At 29.9% G+C, this 17,270-nt stretch overlaps 1 protein-coding gene and 1 long non-coding RNA gene across 7 annotated transcripts; one reads left to right on the top strand and one right to left on the bottom strand.

The window, feature by feature from the left end:
• Positions 1 to 2,523: 2,523 nt before the first annotated feature.
• Positions 2,524 to 17,208, bottom strand: LOC111594667 (phosphatidylinositol 3,4,5-trisphosphate 3-phosphatase and dual-specificity protein phosphatase PTEN). 5 transcript variants are annotated; one of them, XR_002751137.2, is made up of 12 exons: positions 17,025 to 17,208; positions 15,533 to 15,705; positions 15,332 to 15,476; positions 12,594 to 12,778; positions 12,430 to 12,537; positions 11,606 to 11,771; positions 11,003 to 11,112; positions 10,274 to 10,519; positions 9,862 to 10,219; positions 7,759 to 7,912; positions 7,547 to 7,687; positions 5,713 to 5,940 (listed from the first exon to the last, which is right to left on the bottom strand). XR_002751137.2 is itself a non-coding variant. In XM_023308072.2 (11 exons), the coding sequence occupies exons 1-10, from the start codon at positions 17,122 to 17,124 to the stop codon at positions 4,555 to 4,557; spliced, it is 1,641 nt and encodes a 546-aa protein (XP_023163840.2). In that variant the 5' UTR covers positions 17,125 to 17,208; the 3' UTR covers positions 2,526 to 2,604; positions 4,520 to 4,554. The 5 variants fall into 5 exon arrangements, 4 of the variants coding, with proteins under 4 accessions (XP_023163841.2, XP_023163840.2, XP_023163842.2 ...); XM_023308072.2 differs by lacking the exons at positions 5,713 to 5,940; positions 7,547 to 7,687; positions 7,759 to 7,912 and adding exons at positions 2,526 to 2,604; positions 4,520 to 4,604; XM_023308073.2 differs by lacking the exons at positions 5,713 to 5,940; positions 7,547 to 7,687; positions 7,759 to 7,912 and adding an exon at positions 2,524 to 2,604.
• Positions 12,705 to 16,896, top strand: LOC111594669. Of its 2 annotated transcripts, none has more exons than XR_002751138.1 (3): positions 12,705 to 12,781; positions 15,350 to 15,461; positions 16,084 to 16,896. It is a non-coding gene; the product is annotated as an uncharacterized LOC111594669 (long non-coding RNA). The 2 variants fall into 2 exon arrangements; XR_002751139.2 differs by lacking the exon at positions 12,705 to 12,781 and adding an exon at positions 14,517 to 14,673.
• Positions 17,209 to 17,270: the final 62 nt, after the last annotated feature.

Raw genomic sequence — 17,270 nt, 5'->3', positions numbered from 1 at the left:
GCGACTCATGTCCTAGATCTGCCCCACAGAAATAGATAAATATGTAAAGTAGGTAAATATATGGAATGATCTCATTGTAGCCCATTGTTTATTATCTAGTATAAGACAGATTGCAAAAAAAACATCTACAAAAAAAAAAAAAAAAAATTATATTTTTGTTTTGTTGCTCGAAATTGCCGCCATCAAGTTTACTTCCATTTGGGCTGTAAAAGTTAAACTATTCTTCTTTATGAAGCGCGTGGAGCAAATTAATTTACGTTTTGGAATATGGAAAGTGGTTTTACTCGCAGTTCAATTTATTTCAACTCCATTGAAACATCGCGTTTATGAATCCTGATGATCAATACGAATTTTCAATAATGCCTTTTGAACTTAAAAATGCACCATTTGTTTTTCAGCGGGCAGTTATGAAGAATCTGGCTCTTTAGATAGCATACGAGAGCGGGATTTTCTATAACATTATGTAGTTTTTTGAACAGTTTAGTATAAAGTCTACAAGGTGAGAGCTAAAGAAATTCATCCAAACGCAAAATTATTGCATTAAGCGTATTGCCTCCCGCACGAACTGCCACTGGAGTGGGACAGTTTATTAGTCTTGCTGCCACAACTAAATAAGCCGTTATATTCTTTTACGTCTGGAAATGACAATATCGTTTGGAATTCAGATTTAAGTGTTAAGAAATGTGACTATCCTCAGAAGTAAGGACTTTTGCCCTACACGTCACCCTCTGGGAAAGTTTTAGTTGCACTTCATTCCATACCAAAGCTCAGTATACCGTGGCCTACTATTTATAAGGGCCATGAAGTATTCCATTGCTTTATTTGGAGTGCCATATTGTATCATACGATCGAGTAAATGCTTTTTTAGCTTAAGATTTTTGGAATTTTGCTTTTTAAATCTATCAAAAACTAAAATCTTATATAATATAATAGATTCCCTCTGAGGGAAGCAAATAGGACCATTCACGTAAGAAAAAATTATTTCTTTGTGCACAGATATACTTGGATAAAGAAACTTGTGGATAGTAGGACTTCATTAGAGAATAGAATCGTGGTAGAATGCCGTAGACTAACTCTAGAGAACGGAAAATAATATATATGGCCTCTATTACTGGGCTGGTTGTAGCTAGCCTAAGAATAAAGCGACATTCAATAGGCCGGTATATAAATTGTATATCGGATCAAGGACTAGTACAGAAAAAACCTATCGAAATAGCATGCAATGCTTCTATGCGAAAAACGCACAGCAAGTGTGGGGGCAAGCAGCAGGCGTACTGGTGGAACCACGATTTTTCGTTAAAAAGAAAAGTATGCAAACAGTGCAGGCGGAGTCCAACAAGAGTACGACACTTTAAAAATTACACAATAATTCGAAGAAAAAGGCTTCGGGACCAAAAGCGATCCTGACACACTATCGGTGTCTCACTAAATAAAGGTGAGAAAATGTTCACGGCTTCTTGCAGCAGAAGTTTTTGCCGGACTTAGTCCCATACAGCATGGATTCAATGCTCAAAAATTCACACTGGATGCTACCGTTGAAGTATTTTAGGAGACGTGATAGGTGGACCGTCCTGCTAGCTTTCTTGGAGGATCGTTTCCATATACCACAATATTTAATAGGCACAATCAGGAGTTACTTACAGGATTGAGTGCTGCTGTAGCTATGCAGACTGGTACGAAACGATATACAGAGACTGGACAGTGTACAAGGCTCGATCTTAGGACTGGATATGCCTAAATATACGTTTCAAGTTTGATATGCAGATAACAAAGCTACCATCATCATCTCCAGTGAGAGCGTCAACAAAAACTTACCCAAGTCATGATCCACACTCTGACGAGGCTTAGCTCCGAGGTTTAGAGCTTGCTAACAAAAAAAACCAATGTACTTTTGTTTTCGGGGAAGGAGACACTTGATAATGACTCGAAGAACAGTAAGCTATATAGGTGTTAGACTAGATAGTATACTGATCTTTCAGGGACACCGATATTGAAACGCACGGGTAATGGATAGTAACACTTATCCCCGATCGTAAGTGGGACCTGGATGCAGGAACACGACAGACGAACCTCACTTTAAAGGTTAATGCCAGATAACTCCTGGTTTCTAGATGAAATGTTAGGCAAGATGAAATTTTTTTTGGCAAACAGTAATACACAGTCCGATACACAGATCATAGTGACGACTTTTAAGCTCTCAAGATAATAATATAGAATTCGTAATCAACTAATTTCAAAACTATTATCTATAAAAAAAGTAATTCTTAAATTTTTGGGTAAAAATTAATAATCATATAATTACGTAAAACCATTCCTGTTAAAGATGCAAAAATTTTTCATTTTAGTCAGTTCATAAATTTTAATTAAGAATCAAATTGCTTATTTGTATAACAAACTACGACGAATTTTATTTGTTTCTTACTTTATGTCGTAAAGTACACATCCAAAGAGAAATTTACTTTATATCATTAAACCTATTTTAAATCTATATATTTACAAATTCAGATACATTTATAAAATGTTAGCAGCTATAATTAAAATTTCTGTAGATCTCCAAGTATAGTAGGTCCAAAATACAATTTATTTAAAGGTATGTTGATTCACCTGCAATATAATTTTAAAAAATGTTATAAATATCGGAATTAATTAAAATTCTTATATATATTAATAAAACTATTTATCTAATAAATTTTTCCTTTCTTTGGTATAATTTGATATAAAATGACCTTTAGAAATACATCAATAACAACAAAGTATAATTGGATTGTAATAATTATAATTATCTAATTGACTTTTATACATTTGATGCAGGTATTAATCTAGTAGTCTGGATCTTTTGAATTCAATGATTTTTATTAACCAACAAGAAAACTAGGTATGTCAACAATATTTCAAGATTTTTCCTATTCTACGAGGGGACATAAACAACTCTACGGCTCTTAAAGTAAAAATAATAGGTAATATTGCACCGTTGCAGTACTGAATGTTTGGAGAAAAAACACTCTTTTAATGGTGTACATAGTTTTAGGAAATAACTAGCAACATAATTCAAACATCGTAGATAAGGAAAGTGAAGGGAAATAAAACAAAAGAACAGCAGATTGTCACTTACAGAACACACGTCTTCAGTTATTACATGCGCACCCATAATAATCAAAATAATTTAAAAATGTGTGCTCTTAAATGAATATACAAAATTTTAATCAATAGTTAATTCGCTCATATTTATGTATTTTATCAAAGATAAGTTACCAAATACAGGGGTAAAATTTACCATAAAGCCTGTTTACATCTTCAGACGCTATTTAAAACTAATAAGGCCTTTTAAAAATGTAACATAACATAACATACTGCTGAACAGTAAACACATCAGTTTTACATATGCAACATATTTTACTGACTCTGCAAGCTACATCGTTGATATATTAAAGAAAAGAATTTTGATCTACATATGGTACAGAAACAGCGAAATTTTAAATTAATAACTAAGACATGTTTATTCAGGCTAACACTGAAAACACCTCAAAACACGATCAATAATAACAGAAGTAAACAAGATTTACTAAACAAATTTCCAATAATGCAACAATCGAGAAAAAATAATAGCCCCCAATTGTTACCTCGTTACTGCTGAGTTTATGGTAGTTACCAAAGTTGACACAAAGCATGAGGAAAATCAAAAAAAAAAAAAAAAAACAGAAAGAAAATTTAAGACGTTACGAGACGTTAATAAATAAATTTGAAAAAGTAAGCGGAAGATAAAATATAAGCTTTTCTTTAATTTTACGGACTCCATAATTATCATTTATGATCCTTATAGACATTGAAAAAGTAAATTATATCAACCCATTTTTTTAAACTTTCATTTATTTGCATTCCTCTAAGGAGGACATCAGTGGTCAACGTGCAAACTTTAAAGATTGTAGCTTAACAACTGTTAAAAATATAGATATTTATACCTTGCCCTCCTCTTGTGGGCGTAATCACATAATAAACTTGGTGGTATTCTAATTGTAGGAATCCATAGAAAAAAAAAAATATGCATATGCTATTCTGGCTCCTAAAAGGTCACTTGTTTTAATTTTAATTTTTGTTTTACTTTCAGTCTGTCGGAACATATATATACTTGTTTGTAGTTTGATGAAAATTTTTAATGATTACGATACGACTGTTGGCAACAAGGCTAATCTGGAATTACTATGTTTTCTTACAATGTCAGTAATATTATTTTTAAGCTATTAAATTAGTCGATATGTAATCATAAGTAATATATCACAATTTTACTACTTTCTTAAATAGTGTCGATCACTAAGTTCCTTGGCGACAGAACTTACTATTAATTTAATACAAAAACTAATTTTCTTATTAATCATGTGATAATGTAAATTTGTATAAAACAATATTTGCCTTTTTAATTTTAACCAATAAGATGGAAATTATGTTGGTAATACTACTGTATCCTCTACAAGAAAACAGGTTATAATATGGTAACATTATAAGATCTCAGATTATCTCTTACTCGATGCGGAAAGACTGATAAGACCGTCCGGAAAACTATACACCATTTTGTAGCCAAGGCCGGTCAGTGACTTCCCAGAGATAATCTAAAAGAGAAAAGAATAGAAACGGATAGAAGGTTCAGATGAGATGTCGAAGTGGAGATAAACCACAAGTAGATTATGTTAAATATTAGGAAAGAATTTTGTGGTGGGTATGTAGAGCAAAAAAGTTAAGAAGTAATATTACTCATTAATCATTGAAGCATTATAGTTTTCTAAGTAAGAAAACGGCAATCTAAGATTGAGAAGATCTTTATTTGGAAAAGTAAACGACAATAATGGTGGGCATTAGAAAGCTTTACAATTATGAAATTCAGAGAAGTAGCTCGATTTTTATATCAGAAAAATTAACAATCATAATTTTAGAAGGGTGTACAGTAAAGTTCACTCCAGTCTTTTGTTCTAATTAAAATTAAAAAACAAATCTGTGTTGTAAAAATTATTTCTACTGTTAAAGCTCGTATCTTTAAAAATGAAAAAAAGGAAAAATCGTTTCGAACAGCCTATTTTGTATAGATGATTGGAGATATGTATATAGAATATATTTAGCTCGTTGTACTGTCGGACCCAAAAATGTACACCTATAAATTTCCTTTAGTACACGAAATTCAGCACTTTAATCAATGTGTGTATTTATTCTTTTTAATTCCAATATGACAAACACTTCAAACGATGGCATTCTAATTTTGTTTTTTTTTCTATAAAAAATTTAAAGTTTATATGTACAACACTTTAATTTAAATCTTAATTTACATATTTAACGTAATACTTCTAAACGAATACATACATACATATATATATATATATATATATATATATATATATATATATATATATATATATATATATATATATATTAAGAAGTCAGTTAAGTAATTGCCGAGAAATCCAAATTATATATATTTAAAATTATAATTATAAAAAGTCATTTGAACAATGACAATAATTAAAACTGAGCCAAGCACAGCTTAATTTTTGTACAAATAGCAATATTCAATACAATTGTATTTGTATCACCACGATTGACTTAACCCAAATTTTAATTGCGAGTTTCAAAGTATTTATCTGCCACAGAGAACATATACATATCTATACAATACCATTTTGTCTTTATTTATTTGTAGGAACGAGGTATAAAAATATACAATGGCAGGGGTTTCCTTTGAGCTACAAATTTTACTCTTATAATTTGAATTTAGACTAAAACAATTAATGTGTAATCAACTGTTGATTTAAGCTTATTTTTAACAACATATACTGTACATGCTTGTTGTATTTCACATTTTAAAAATAAATAAATAACATAATGGCAGCCAAAAAAGTGAAGTGGTGGGTTATCACCTCTTGTCATGTTGATGTAGATATCACCCCGGATATATATCTGAAATTAAAAATTTGAAATATATAGGTATGAGTTAATTTTTTTAAACTCAGACTTTCAGGAGTTTTGGTTTTCGAAAAACTTGTTGAATTTATATGAACTTAATATAAAAAATGAATGTTTGTTAATTTCGAAATTGACAAAAAACTCTAAATTTACCCAATACCAATCATTTTTTCATTTTGCTATACGGACAGCAATTATTTCTGTTCATATAGATAAAGAAAAGTTGCTTTTTAATTATAATTCCATTAAATCCATTGAATTCAAGGTAAAATTAATGAATACTTTTTAGAATTAGAATTAATTAATTAATATAATTTAGAATTTAGAATCAAATATAATGAATTTGTACTAAAGTTTGCTAAGCTTTACATATAATAAATAATCAACGGAATATGTGAATCCTGTTCCGAAAATTTCATTGAAATCCATTAAATTAAAGAGAGTTAAAGTGTCATGAATTGCCAAAATCCCATGGCAATTAGCCCCAAGTGCGCGCATTTCTCTATAGATATGCGCACTTACATAAAAAAAAAGAAAAGCTTTCAATTGTATACGTACATGAACCAAAAATCAAATATAGCCTCACATATACAGAAATATAAGCTTATTTGCTTTGATTGCATATGTGTACTATATTAATGAAGTTATATATCTGCTTAGCGGCTGCAAGTGTATGATACGAACCACAGCCTGTCATCGTTTATAAATATAAAATATGTAGACTTGTATAATGTGACATGTAAATTCATTTTGTTATCCCGTAAAGATTTTCATATTGAGTCGGTTTAAATTTAAGAAAGTATCTATGTCCCACTTTGATACATGTACTTGATTATGTATATTATATTTTAAACTGTAGTCATTTATGTTTGCACGTAGATTACATTATCTGAACAGCATTCCCAATAACGGGCATGAGCTTTGGTTACTTCCAAGTTGAAGGATTCCCAAGCTACGGAAATATTACGTTTCACACAATGGTAGCATTCCATTGACATTAACTTGACTCACTGCTTAATTTTACAGCAACATTGCGGATTACATTTTACAATCAGAATCGAAAGTGTTCGAAGTACACAGAAGTACAGTTAGATACTCAGCCATTATGTTTTTTTCTGGTTTATATTTTTTTAACCACACTTGCAAAAATAACTGATAGATAAATATTAATTTTAATCTGAATTTAATTTCAAAAATTGTACAACTACTATTATTATCAGATATACTTTAATAATATAATAATATATAAAAATATGTTGTTACAATAGATTGCTTGTGGAGCACAGTTATAATTTACGCTGGGCAATTTAAATATATATATATTTATATATATAGAGGCATTCCGGAGCACAGTTATAATTTACGCTGGGCAATTTAAATATATATATATTTATATATATAGAGGCATTCCACCACCTTTGTTATTATTTTTAATTGCATTTTAATTTTATTTTAATATATATTAACAATACTCATATTTCACAAATCCTTAAGTTTTTATTCGGACACAATTAATTAATGCAATACGGATACGATTAATGATAGGTGAAATTTCGTCCATTGAAAATTAGATCTCACTTTACAGGTAAAATAGACTCACCACATTTCTGTTGAATTTGCTGCTTAGGGTAGAGCCAGCAGGCCTTAGCAACAATTTATAGAACTTTTTATAACAGAAAATTTTGGTATCTGATTCCTTACGTCAATGCCGGCTAGCTCCATAGCTATAAAAATTAAGGTCCTGCAAATATACTTTTTAATACATAACGAACTCTAATTTCAGATAGCTGATTCAATCGTATAACAACTTACAATATTGATATTAAGTCCACAATTTTGGCCACTACATAACCTATGCTTTTAAATAAGATTTCACTCTCCCTCTTCTGACTTGGATTTTTTTTAAATCATTTCATTTAAAGTGCGGTAGACACTGTAATCGTTTTTTTGGTGATACGTCATGTTGCTGTAGATTTAAACAATATTCGAAGCTTATGTTGACCTCTTGTTTTTCAAGAAGATTTAACATATTTCCGAGGGAAATCGGGAGTAGGTGTAATAAAACTGCGAGGTATGGAATTTACTGTCCACATATTTTAAAAGAAATCGTACCGAAACAGCCCTTAATATTATTAGTATTATATTTTAAATATAATTCGTTAAATATTAAATAATAAAAGTGCGCGAGTAAACCGAAATAATTCTTCATCACATTACCTATTTGTTATATATGCCCAAATTTGGACATATATTAATATATATGAAACACATTGATTTACTTTTTACTTAAGAGTAACACAGAGCGCCGCGAACACTGTTGAGTTTTTCTACAATAGCTCAAAAATGACGCCTGATTTGTATCAGTTGGGTTGAGTTAAAGTCTGAGAATATTTAAAAGCATTTCGAATCTGCTAGTCCATTTCATCATTGTATGACTTTAATACATACATTTTACTATATAATATATTTTTCTTAAAAAACATAATGTGAATAAATTATATTAATTACAGTTTTTAAAGTGCTTTATACAAAAATACCAATTCTTAATATAAGAATTATTGAAATAAACGTTGAGAATTGAAACAGTAACAGTATTTTAACGTTAATAATTTTTTCGATAAATATTTGAATTGTGCTGGCTAACAAAATATTGTGTTATAAATAAGATAAAACTAGTTTTATAAGAAGTTAATTCGGAAGTACAACTGGCCCAATAAGTCCCGGGTGTCATTCAGGCGATGAAAGTGAAGCCTTCACAAGTCAATTATCCCCATGACCAAACTACTAGAAATATATTTTAAATATAACTCTACAATGGAGTGGAGTTGTATGCCCTCCTCCAATTTAGCAGTATACCGGAGCACTCAAACTAAAATTTGTTGTGGCTGTTCTGTCCACTGTTGTGATTTCTGGGTTAAAAGCCCAAGATACTATTTGATGTATGCAACATCCGGATAAGACGGATGCTGCTGACCAGCTCAAGCGTACGTGCAATCAAACGACAAGCAATCGGGGTCTATCAGTTTTATAGATCTACTGTCTATAGAAGCTCTTTCCATATAGACTTCTATCTACCAATGGACCAGACTTCATGTAAGTCTTTCTAGATGTAACCATTGATCATATCTATATCACAGAAGATAAAATACTGACATCTTCCAAAACCTTTAGGCCCAAGAACAGCAGGACCGGATAGAATCACACGTTAAAGAACTATTCAAGAAAGCCTAAGGCTTGTCAAAGCTATTATTACGATAGAGAATGCACTAAAGTAGTCATACTAATCACAGAAAAACACCTTGAATAAGTAAACCAAATAGCAGAGTGTTCCTGACTCTACAATATTTTCTTGAATAATGCTGAGAAAGCGCTGACCAAAGCCGCAACGACGCTATTTCCTGATAATGTTAGCTATGTCCGTCACACTCTACGCAGTGTCACACTCTACTAACTGTCAAATGACCGATATTCATGAAGTGAGTTGCGCTTCCGAGCAGCCTTAAAAAACTTGGCAGTTGTAATTTTTGGCATTCTTCTCATTTAGAATCTGTTAATCGCGGGTGAACAGCGGGTGAACAGAATCAATACAATGAGGTAGGCCAACGCTTTAACAAATCTTTAAATTAAAATTGCAATACACATCTAAAAATTGACAAATAAACAATAATTGTTTATAACAACATAAATTCGTTATAAATAGACTATTTTAACCAAAAGATCAATTCAATAGCCCTATGGATAATGGCAATGTTATCAGACTTCTGACTTATATTTCTTGTAAAATAATTTTTTTAAGTTTTTTTTTTCTGACGGTAACTCTTGTCAATTGAGAACTAAACAAATTATGAATACTTGTTTGTAATAGAAAATACAGTGATTGTATTTTGAGTTTTATTAAGTAAAAAACGTACTCACCGGATTCCCAATCTTCGTCTTCTTCTTCCCCACTCTGATTTAAATCAGAAGATGATCGTTTGCAAGTATTGTGTGACTTCTGTTCGAAAATTTTATCTCCGCCAGAAATGTTAGAAATATTACATCGATCAAATATACGTAGACCCTCAGAGGTTTTTTCATACATATTACTAGGCCATTTAGTTGGCACTATATCGAATTGTTTACCGGACGGCTGATTAAAAATATGCTGTTTTTTGTTGTCCTTGCCTGACGAGGTATTATTAACGCTTAGTAAGCATTTTGAAGAAGATTGTTTTCGTTTAGATGCCATTGCAGGAAATTTTGAGATAGTTGATTTTTTATGTTGATTTTTAATCTAAAAAAAAAAAAGCCTTAGAGTTTAGTTACTTTTCTAACACATTATACTTACAAGTTTTCTGTTATGTGCTATTAGGTGAGATTGAGTTTCACCTCTTTCATCACTGGTATGAAATGGACCTTCAAACAAACGACTTGAGGACGGAGAGTTTAAAACAGAACCCCCACTATTTAGATTCGTATCATTATCACCAAGAAAAAATTCTGAGCTTTGTTTACTGCTCCTATTGTTATCTACTGAGGGTTCAGTGCGTATACTGTCAGAGCGCTTTTCTTCTTTTATAAATACGAGAGAGATCTGCAATAACAAATAAAATATATAATTTTAGATATTACGTCTTCAGATAATTAAGTTTTTAACATGTTAATTAATACCCTTAATATACGTAAAATTCAAATTCTAATAGTACACACATCATTAAGAACACTGTGCAAGACCTAATTATTAAAATAAAATCAAATAACTTTTTATTAACAAATCGATGCGGGGATACATATCGATAGGCTCACACTTATGCTTATATATATATATATATATATATATATATATATATATATATATATATATTGATCACAAACAAAGTCATAATCTACATAATTTATTTATATGACGTAAATAATTAATCATTGCTCATGCTCCTACTTTTCCATCATTCAATCTGTTTAGTATTCATTAGTATTACGACGAATAGTAACTACAGTAACTATTTAACCATTTTTTCGGCTATGATTTATTAACCATAACCAACACATTTATATATATATATTTTTATTTATTTACCTTAAAGTCCTCCGAAAACGATTTATGATCTTTGTCTTTATGTGCACCATCAATTTCAGATTTATTTAAGGTATGCATAAATTTTACGGTGTTTCCGTCGGGAACGCGAACTGAAAAATAAATATACTTTAAGGAACATATTTGTATTTAGGTTTACAGTTACAGTTACAGCTAGAGTAAATCTAAGTATAAAAACCGTGTAAGAATCAATGAGGCGTTCCGGCAAAAGATTGCAAGTCATTAACAGACAAAATCTTTCCTTAATATATTATTTTGTAGTACAAAACAAAATTTATTTTTTGATTTTTATCCTGTTAACGTGGTTATATTTAACCCATAAAATATTGCAGATTCTATATTCAACTATGGAATACAAATACATTCAATTTTTGGCTATTTCTTTTTAGAGGGTTTTTTTAATGACTTCCTTTTATTACATTTTTTTAGGTAGTAATTCAACAAATGTGTACATACAATAAGCATTTAGAAAGCTTGTTAAACAAAATATAAAATATAGAATAGATCATTTAAATATGACAACTTGAAACGTACAACTCGAGCTTAACTTATAAAGTTTTTAATATCCGTAAAATGTAAACATACCCGCATCATTTTGCATGAAGAATGTATTAACCCAAAAGCTGCAAATAATCTTTCTTGATGACTTTTGAGTAAGTTCAACTTTGATATCACCAGAAACTGTTAAAGGCGAATTAGTTATATCCAATATTGAAGTTTTTTGAAAATCAATTGTCCACGTTTTCAGCTCCTGAGTAAATAAAAATTTTTGATTTAATTATAGTGCACAGCATGGTTTTCGCATACAGAAATATTCAACATTTCTAATTAAAATAAGGTTTTAGGATATTACGTATACTAGCATTTTTTTAAATTAAATTATTAGTTATTTTGTCTAATTTTGTAGTAGTATAGACGAAAAGGAGAAATACTTTTGTGTCTCGTTAGTCGATTTAAGTGGTACATGAATAGGTTTAGGAGCTTGCTTTGCTGCGTCTTATATTTTATTATGTACACCACAGGAGTAAAAAAATCTAAGTTTTATATTTACAGAACATTTTGGCTACATTATCAGAAAATTATTGAGAAATATTATGAAGCATATCAACAACCAACAAAATACATTACATATTTATATAAGTATATACTGGATACAGACAATAGCCAAAAGTGAAAATTAAGTAATTCTCAATATAATAAATATATATACTTTTACATCTATTACTATCGTATAAATATCATTAAAATGCTTTCGCTAAAACCAGTATATTGAAAATGTAAATGCTATCAGGAAATATAGAATACATACACTATACAATTAAAAATTATAAAAACAGGAAAAAAAATATGGTATCTATAAATTTAAATCAAACCATTAGAATTGTTGATAAACAAATCAACATACTTACATGCGCCTTAAGTTTTTCTGCTGAAGACTCTTGCCTGTCGAAAATTGAACATTGCACTGTACCAAGATTATGCAAGTAATTTGTCTCAGTAAAACGGATTTCAGAAATCTATAAACGTATTAGTGAAAGCTGTCAAAGATCTATAGTATATATTTGATACTTACGTAAAGACTGACTACTTCATAATGTATATCTGGGATTAAATTTGAATAATACTGAACATATCTACGTTGAGATGGAATTGTAACTCCTTTCCGATCTATTGTACGTTTTTCATCATAAAAAGCCAACGCTTCATCTGCTGTATTCAGGAATTTACTATGAACCAAGTATGCACATATCATTGTACCTGGTAAGTAAACATGTTTTAGAATTATAAAATTAAAATGTAATGAACACAAAATTTACAAATCGAAATAATTATAAGTATGTAAATGTTTCTAGAAAATTGTAAATTCACAATTTAACAATTATTAAACTTAAACTTATGAATGCTTTTTTGAAGAATGTTATGTAACACTCAACATTAAATGCTTTATGAACATTAATTTAAGAAGTATTTTAAGGACTTTTTCAAAAATCCTAAATTAAGAAATATCCGTCAATTATTATATTAGCATATATTAACTTTTAGAGTTGCTAATAATTTTTAAAATGTGGGACTGAGATACCTTAAGCCGTCGATCGGCCTTATACTACATATCTTCCATTGTTGCATGCACCAAACACAAGCATTTACACACCCACATATTATATAAGTATAAGTATGTATTTAAGTATGTATTTAAGTATAAGTATAAACTTTAAATATTTTTGGCTAAGAATGACCCCGGTATGATTCAAGCCCGAATCAAAATAAAAAAAATTAAAAAATGTTCGACTTCGCCAGTAACTTACATTTAAAAATTGTTCTTCAATTTAAAGAATTTTGCAAAGTTTATATCCGGCACCCACAATATAAAAAAAATCGAAACTTAAAAAAAAATCTAATGAAATATGCATAAAAATGAAGCTCGATAACGTTTCTGCCTGTTCAGTAGTAAGTCTAATCAGTCTGTAATATGATTTAAACCCATTCACATCCGTTTATCTCAACGTCATTCGTTATAAATTTGAATGCAATTGCATTGCCTGGAGAAAACAACTATAGCTTTGAAAAATTTACTGACTTGCACATTGCACACTTATATTCGATTATATTCGATTGTTATCCCTTGCAATGTGCTAACATATTATGCGTTTAAAATGTTTTTTTTCTTTTTAGAATTTTAAGTCGTATATGTCCGAAGCATGCGTTAAAGGATTAATATAAAAAGATATGAAAAATTAACCCAGGGAAAAAACTTATTCTAAAAGATATAAGATTTTAATTCACGCCCTAAGAGGCTTATATGTCATTTTCAAGTTTATTAATTTAATGTAATTTTATATACACTGCAGCTCAACTGAATAGGCTTAAGTTTTCCAAAAAATATATCGCTTCAATGAAAGCTCCGATTATAATGGCATACATTTCGATACATAACAAATTAATTAGTTATGCTTATGATTAAGTTTCCTGTCTGAAAATTTTATTTTTTTTTAATTCATCGAAATTGCTCTTTGTGACTCAATTAAACACGTTTAGATAATAGAACTGTTTAAAAAAATTATAAAAGTAAATGCAATGTATGTAGTAAATGTATTTTTCCTTTCGTTTAAAGTTCATAATAGTTAAAGCCATCCAGACCATCAAAATGCACTTAGTTTCGTTGGGAAAAACTAGTGTTCTTCCCCTTGTTTCGTGTGATATGTTTCTGTCAGTCCGAATGTGTGAACGTGTCAAGACTATAAGTTTCAGACTTTAATTTTTTTAGGTTTGTAAAGATCAAATTTTGTTCAAATAATTAATAATTATTTCCGTTTCAATGTTATCGAATAGGAACCTAAGAATTAAGTTATTTAATTATGTGTCGTATGCCTTTGGAGCTTGTGTCACCGAAATTGTTTTAATTCGTGTAAATTTCAAACAGTTTTAATTTTTGTTAAATTTTGGATACCATCTCCAAAAGTTTTTAAATCGAAATTAAATTGCAAATGCAGCCAATATGTGAATGAGTTAATTTATTATTAATCTTGATTTATTTGTAATCTGCTGAGAATCGACAATTTTAGGCTGTTCGAAGATTAAATCATTACAGAGAAAATTTTTTGCAAACAATCTGATAAAAATAATGATAAAAGGCATTAAATTAAAATATACAGGTCAGGAAATTTTTATCGTAACTGATGTATTTCATTGTAACATAAATTTAATTTCATTCAAATCAGTTTCCGTTTGAGAGATATAAATTTTCAAAGTTTTGAATAACTTAAAAATGTTCAGTTGAGCTCAACACACAATGTCAAATAGAATGTATTCTAATTAAATTAAGTTAAGCGAGTGCAAGTGCAAAGCCGAATTACTCAAGCAGTTATAAGAAATGGACGAAGAAAAAAAAGACGATAAGACTGTGTGTATTTGATGCAGGTCGAAATGAAGTGGCGATTTTGGTTTATATGCATTATGCATAATCAAGACAACAAAAATTATAGCCACTTTTTGCTTTCCGCCCCTGGTTCATACGGATTGCCACTGATTCACTTCGTTTGTTTTAGCTTGAATGTTTTTCGGCCGTGTCTTACGTGTCCAGTTTATTCAGCTTAGCATTCAATTTTACTCATATCATTTGTTACATTTTTCATTTTAATGTGGAATTTTCGCACCTTGTCTAATATACATAGTCACGGGCAGACAGTATATCAGACATTACAGAAATCCAATATACTCTTTTCTTCGTGATTAGCGTTAGTGATGAACTTAATGTATTTATTCTTATAAATAGAATAAAATGATAATGAATGCTATACGCTTATTTCTTACCAGTTCTTCCCTTTCCAGCTTTGCAATGCACAGCTACGACATTTAATGGATCTCTATTAAGCCAGGACTCAACGTCTTCACAAAAACGTTGTATCAGTACAATGGGGGGAGGGTTATGATCCTCAAATGGGTATGTTGCAACATTCTGTAAATAAATATATTTAATTATGGTTTGATAGTATACGATTTTTGATATTTTACCCCATGAAATTTATTTATGTCGTAGCTCCGTTCTTGACACAGATTATATATTTTGTAATGCCCTCCATGACTTTCTTCCATAAATTTATAAACATCCTCAAGGCGATTTCTGTAAATGCCTTCGATAATGTCCGGCGCAGGATATCCCATCGCAATAATTTTCGGGCAAATATCTAAAATAAAAAAAAAAAACAAAAAAGAATAAACAAAGTAAACTATATGCTAAATAATAAGGAATAATAATGAAAGACTAACTGAAATTTTACATAGTAATTTCTTTATGATAAGTGAAATGAATACGAAAGCTTTTATAATTAGAATGCCTGTATTTCTTGAACAGAAGTTCCGATTTAAATATAAATATATTTATATTTCCGATTTAAATATAAACATATATATATTAAAAAACCAATCAATTATTATGAAGGAAATTTTCTGATCTGTCAAAAAAATTGGACTTTTTTTAGCTAATTTGAATAGGTTTGAGCTATTTAATTTTAATTCGTGATCAATACAAAAATTTAAAAAAAAATATATTTTTTTAAAAATAGATTTGGAAAACCTTTGAGCGAGTTTGAAATAGGACAAATAAATGGCTTTACTGAATCATGACCAAATGACCTTGAAAACCCTCAAATGATTGGCCGTAGTCAGAATGTGGTAAATAATATAATCAAAAAACTTAAAAAATATTAAAGGAGGAAAAAACATGCGGCAACGCCATCATAGCATCGGACTACATCGACTTCTCCCCTCTTGGCGAATGAAATCAGGGTACAATGTGTTGAGAAAAAATCCCTCTTAATAATTTACATAAAGTTGCACGTTTCCGATTTGCCTAAGAGCATATGACGTGAAACGAGGAGTGGTATACTGCAGTCATTCCCGACGAAAAAAGGAAGTTTTGATTGTCTGGGCGGCTAAAACTATTATTTCCACGACATATGAAAGAGGAATGCATTTAAATTCGCAATCACTGCTGTGTAGGTGGTGTAATAAAGTTGGGAAGCCATATCGTTTTATTGCACTTGAAAGCTCCAGTTCATCACAATGAAGATGAATGCAAATCTGTATAAAACAGTGCGTCAAAGGAGTTTCCACAATTTTTTTAGTGGTATTCGTGGACGTTCCAGTATGAAAATTTTGCCAGGAATTTGAAACAGTGGATTAGCTCTCAAAAAGGTTATATTGCTCTACAGGCTGCAATAGCCATATTAAAACATTTGGGAAATTTTTCCCAGGATAGTTTACTAAGGTGAAAGTCAATTATACACTCTACGGACCTTAGTCGAATTAATTAAAATATTGATAAATGTCTCAAAATTTTTACCAATGCTTACGATAGATATTAATAAGAATGAGGGAGGACATACAAACTACTAAATAATAAAAAAAAAACTAATGTCCATAATTGTTTAAGTTATACTTTCAATAATTTAAAAAAAGTCAGATATATATATGAATTACGAATAATAATGGAAATACTGCTTACAAGAAAGATCCAAATTAAATCCTTTTTCTTTGTATCGTATGCGTTTCTTGCTCACAACATTTCGTAACGCATTGGACATTATGGAGATTGTGTTTGCCATATTACTCTCCAAATATGATATTGTCTTTTAAAAATTATAATTTTTGTGTTATTATAACTATTTGTTTTAATTTCTTTTTCATTATTTATATATTCCTTCATTACAATTTTATTATTACAAGTGTATTTGTATAAACCATTTTTAAA

Source organism: Drosophila hydei, unplaced genomic scaffold (genome assembly GCF_003285905.1).
Source record: "Drosophila hydei strain 15085-1641.00,03,60 unplaced genomic scaffold, DhydRS2 tig00000149-arrow-pilon, whole genome shotgun sequence".
Lineage (NCBI taxonomy): Eukaryota > Metazoa > Arthropoda > Insecta > Diptera > Drosophilidae > Drosophila > Drosophila hydei.
This window is presented reverse-complemented; position numbering and strand designations above follow the sequence as displayed.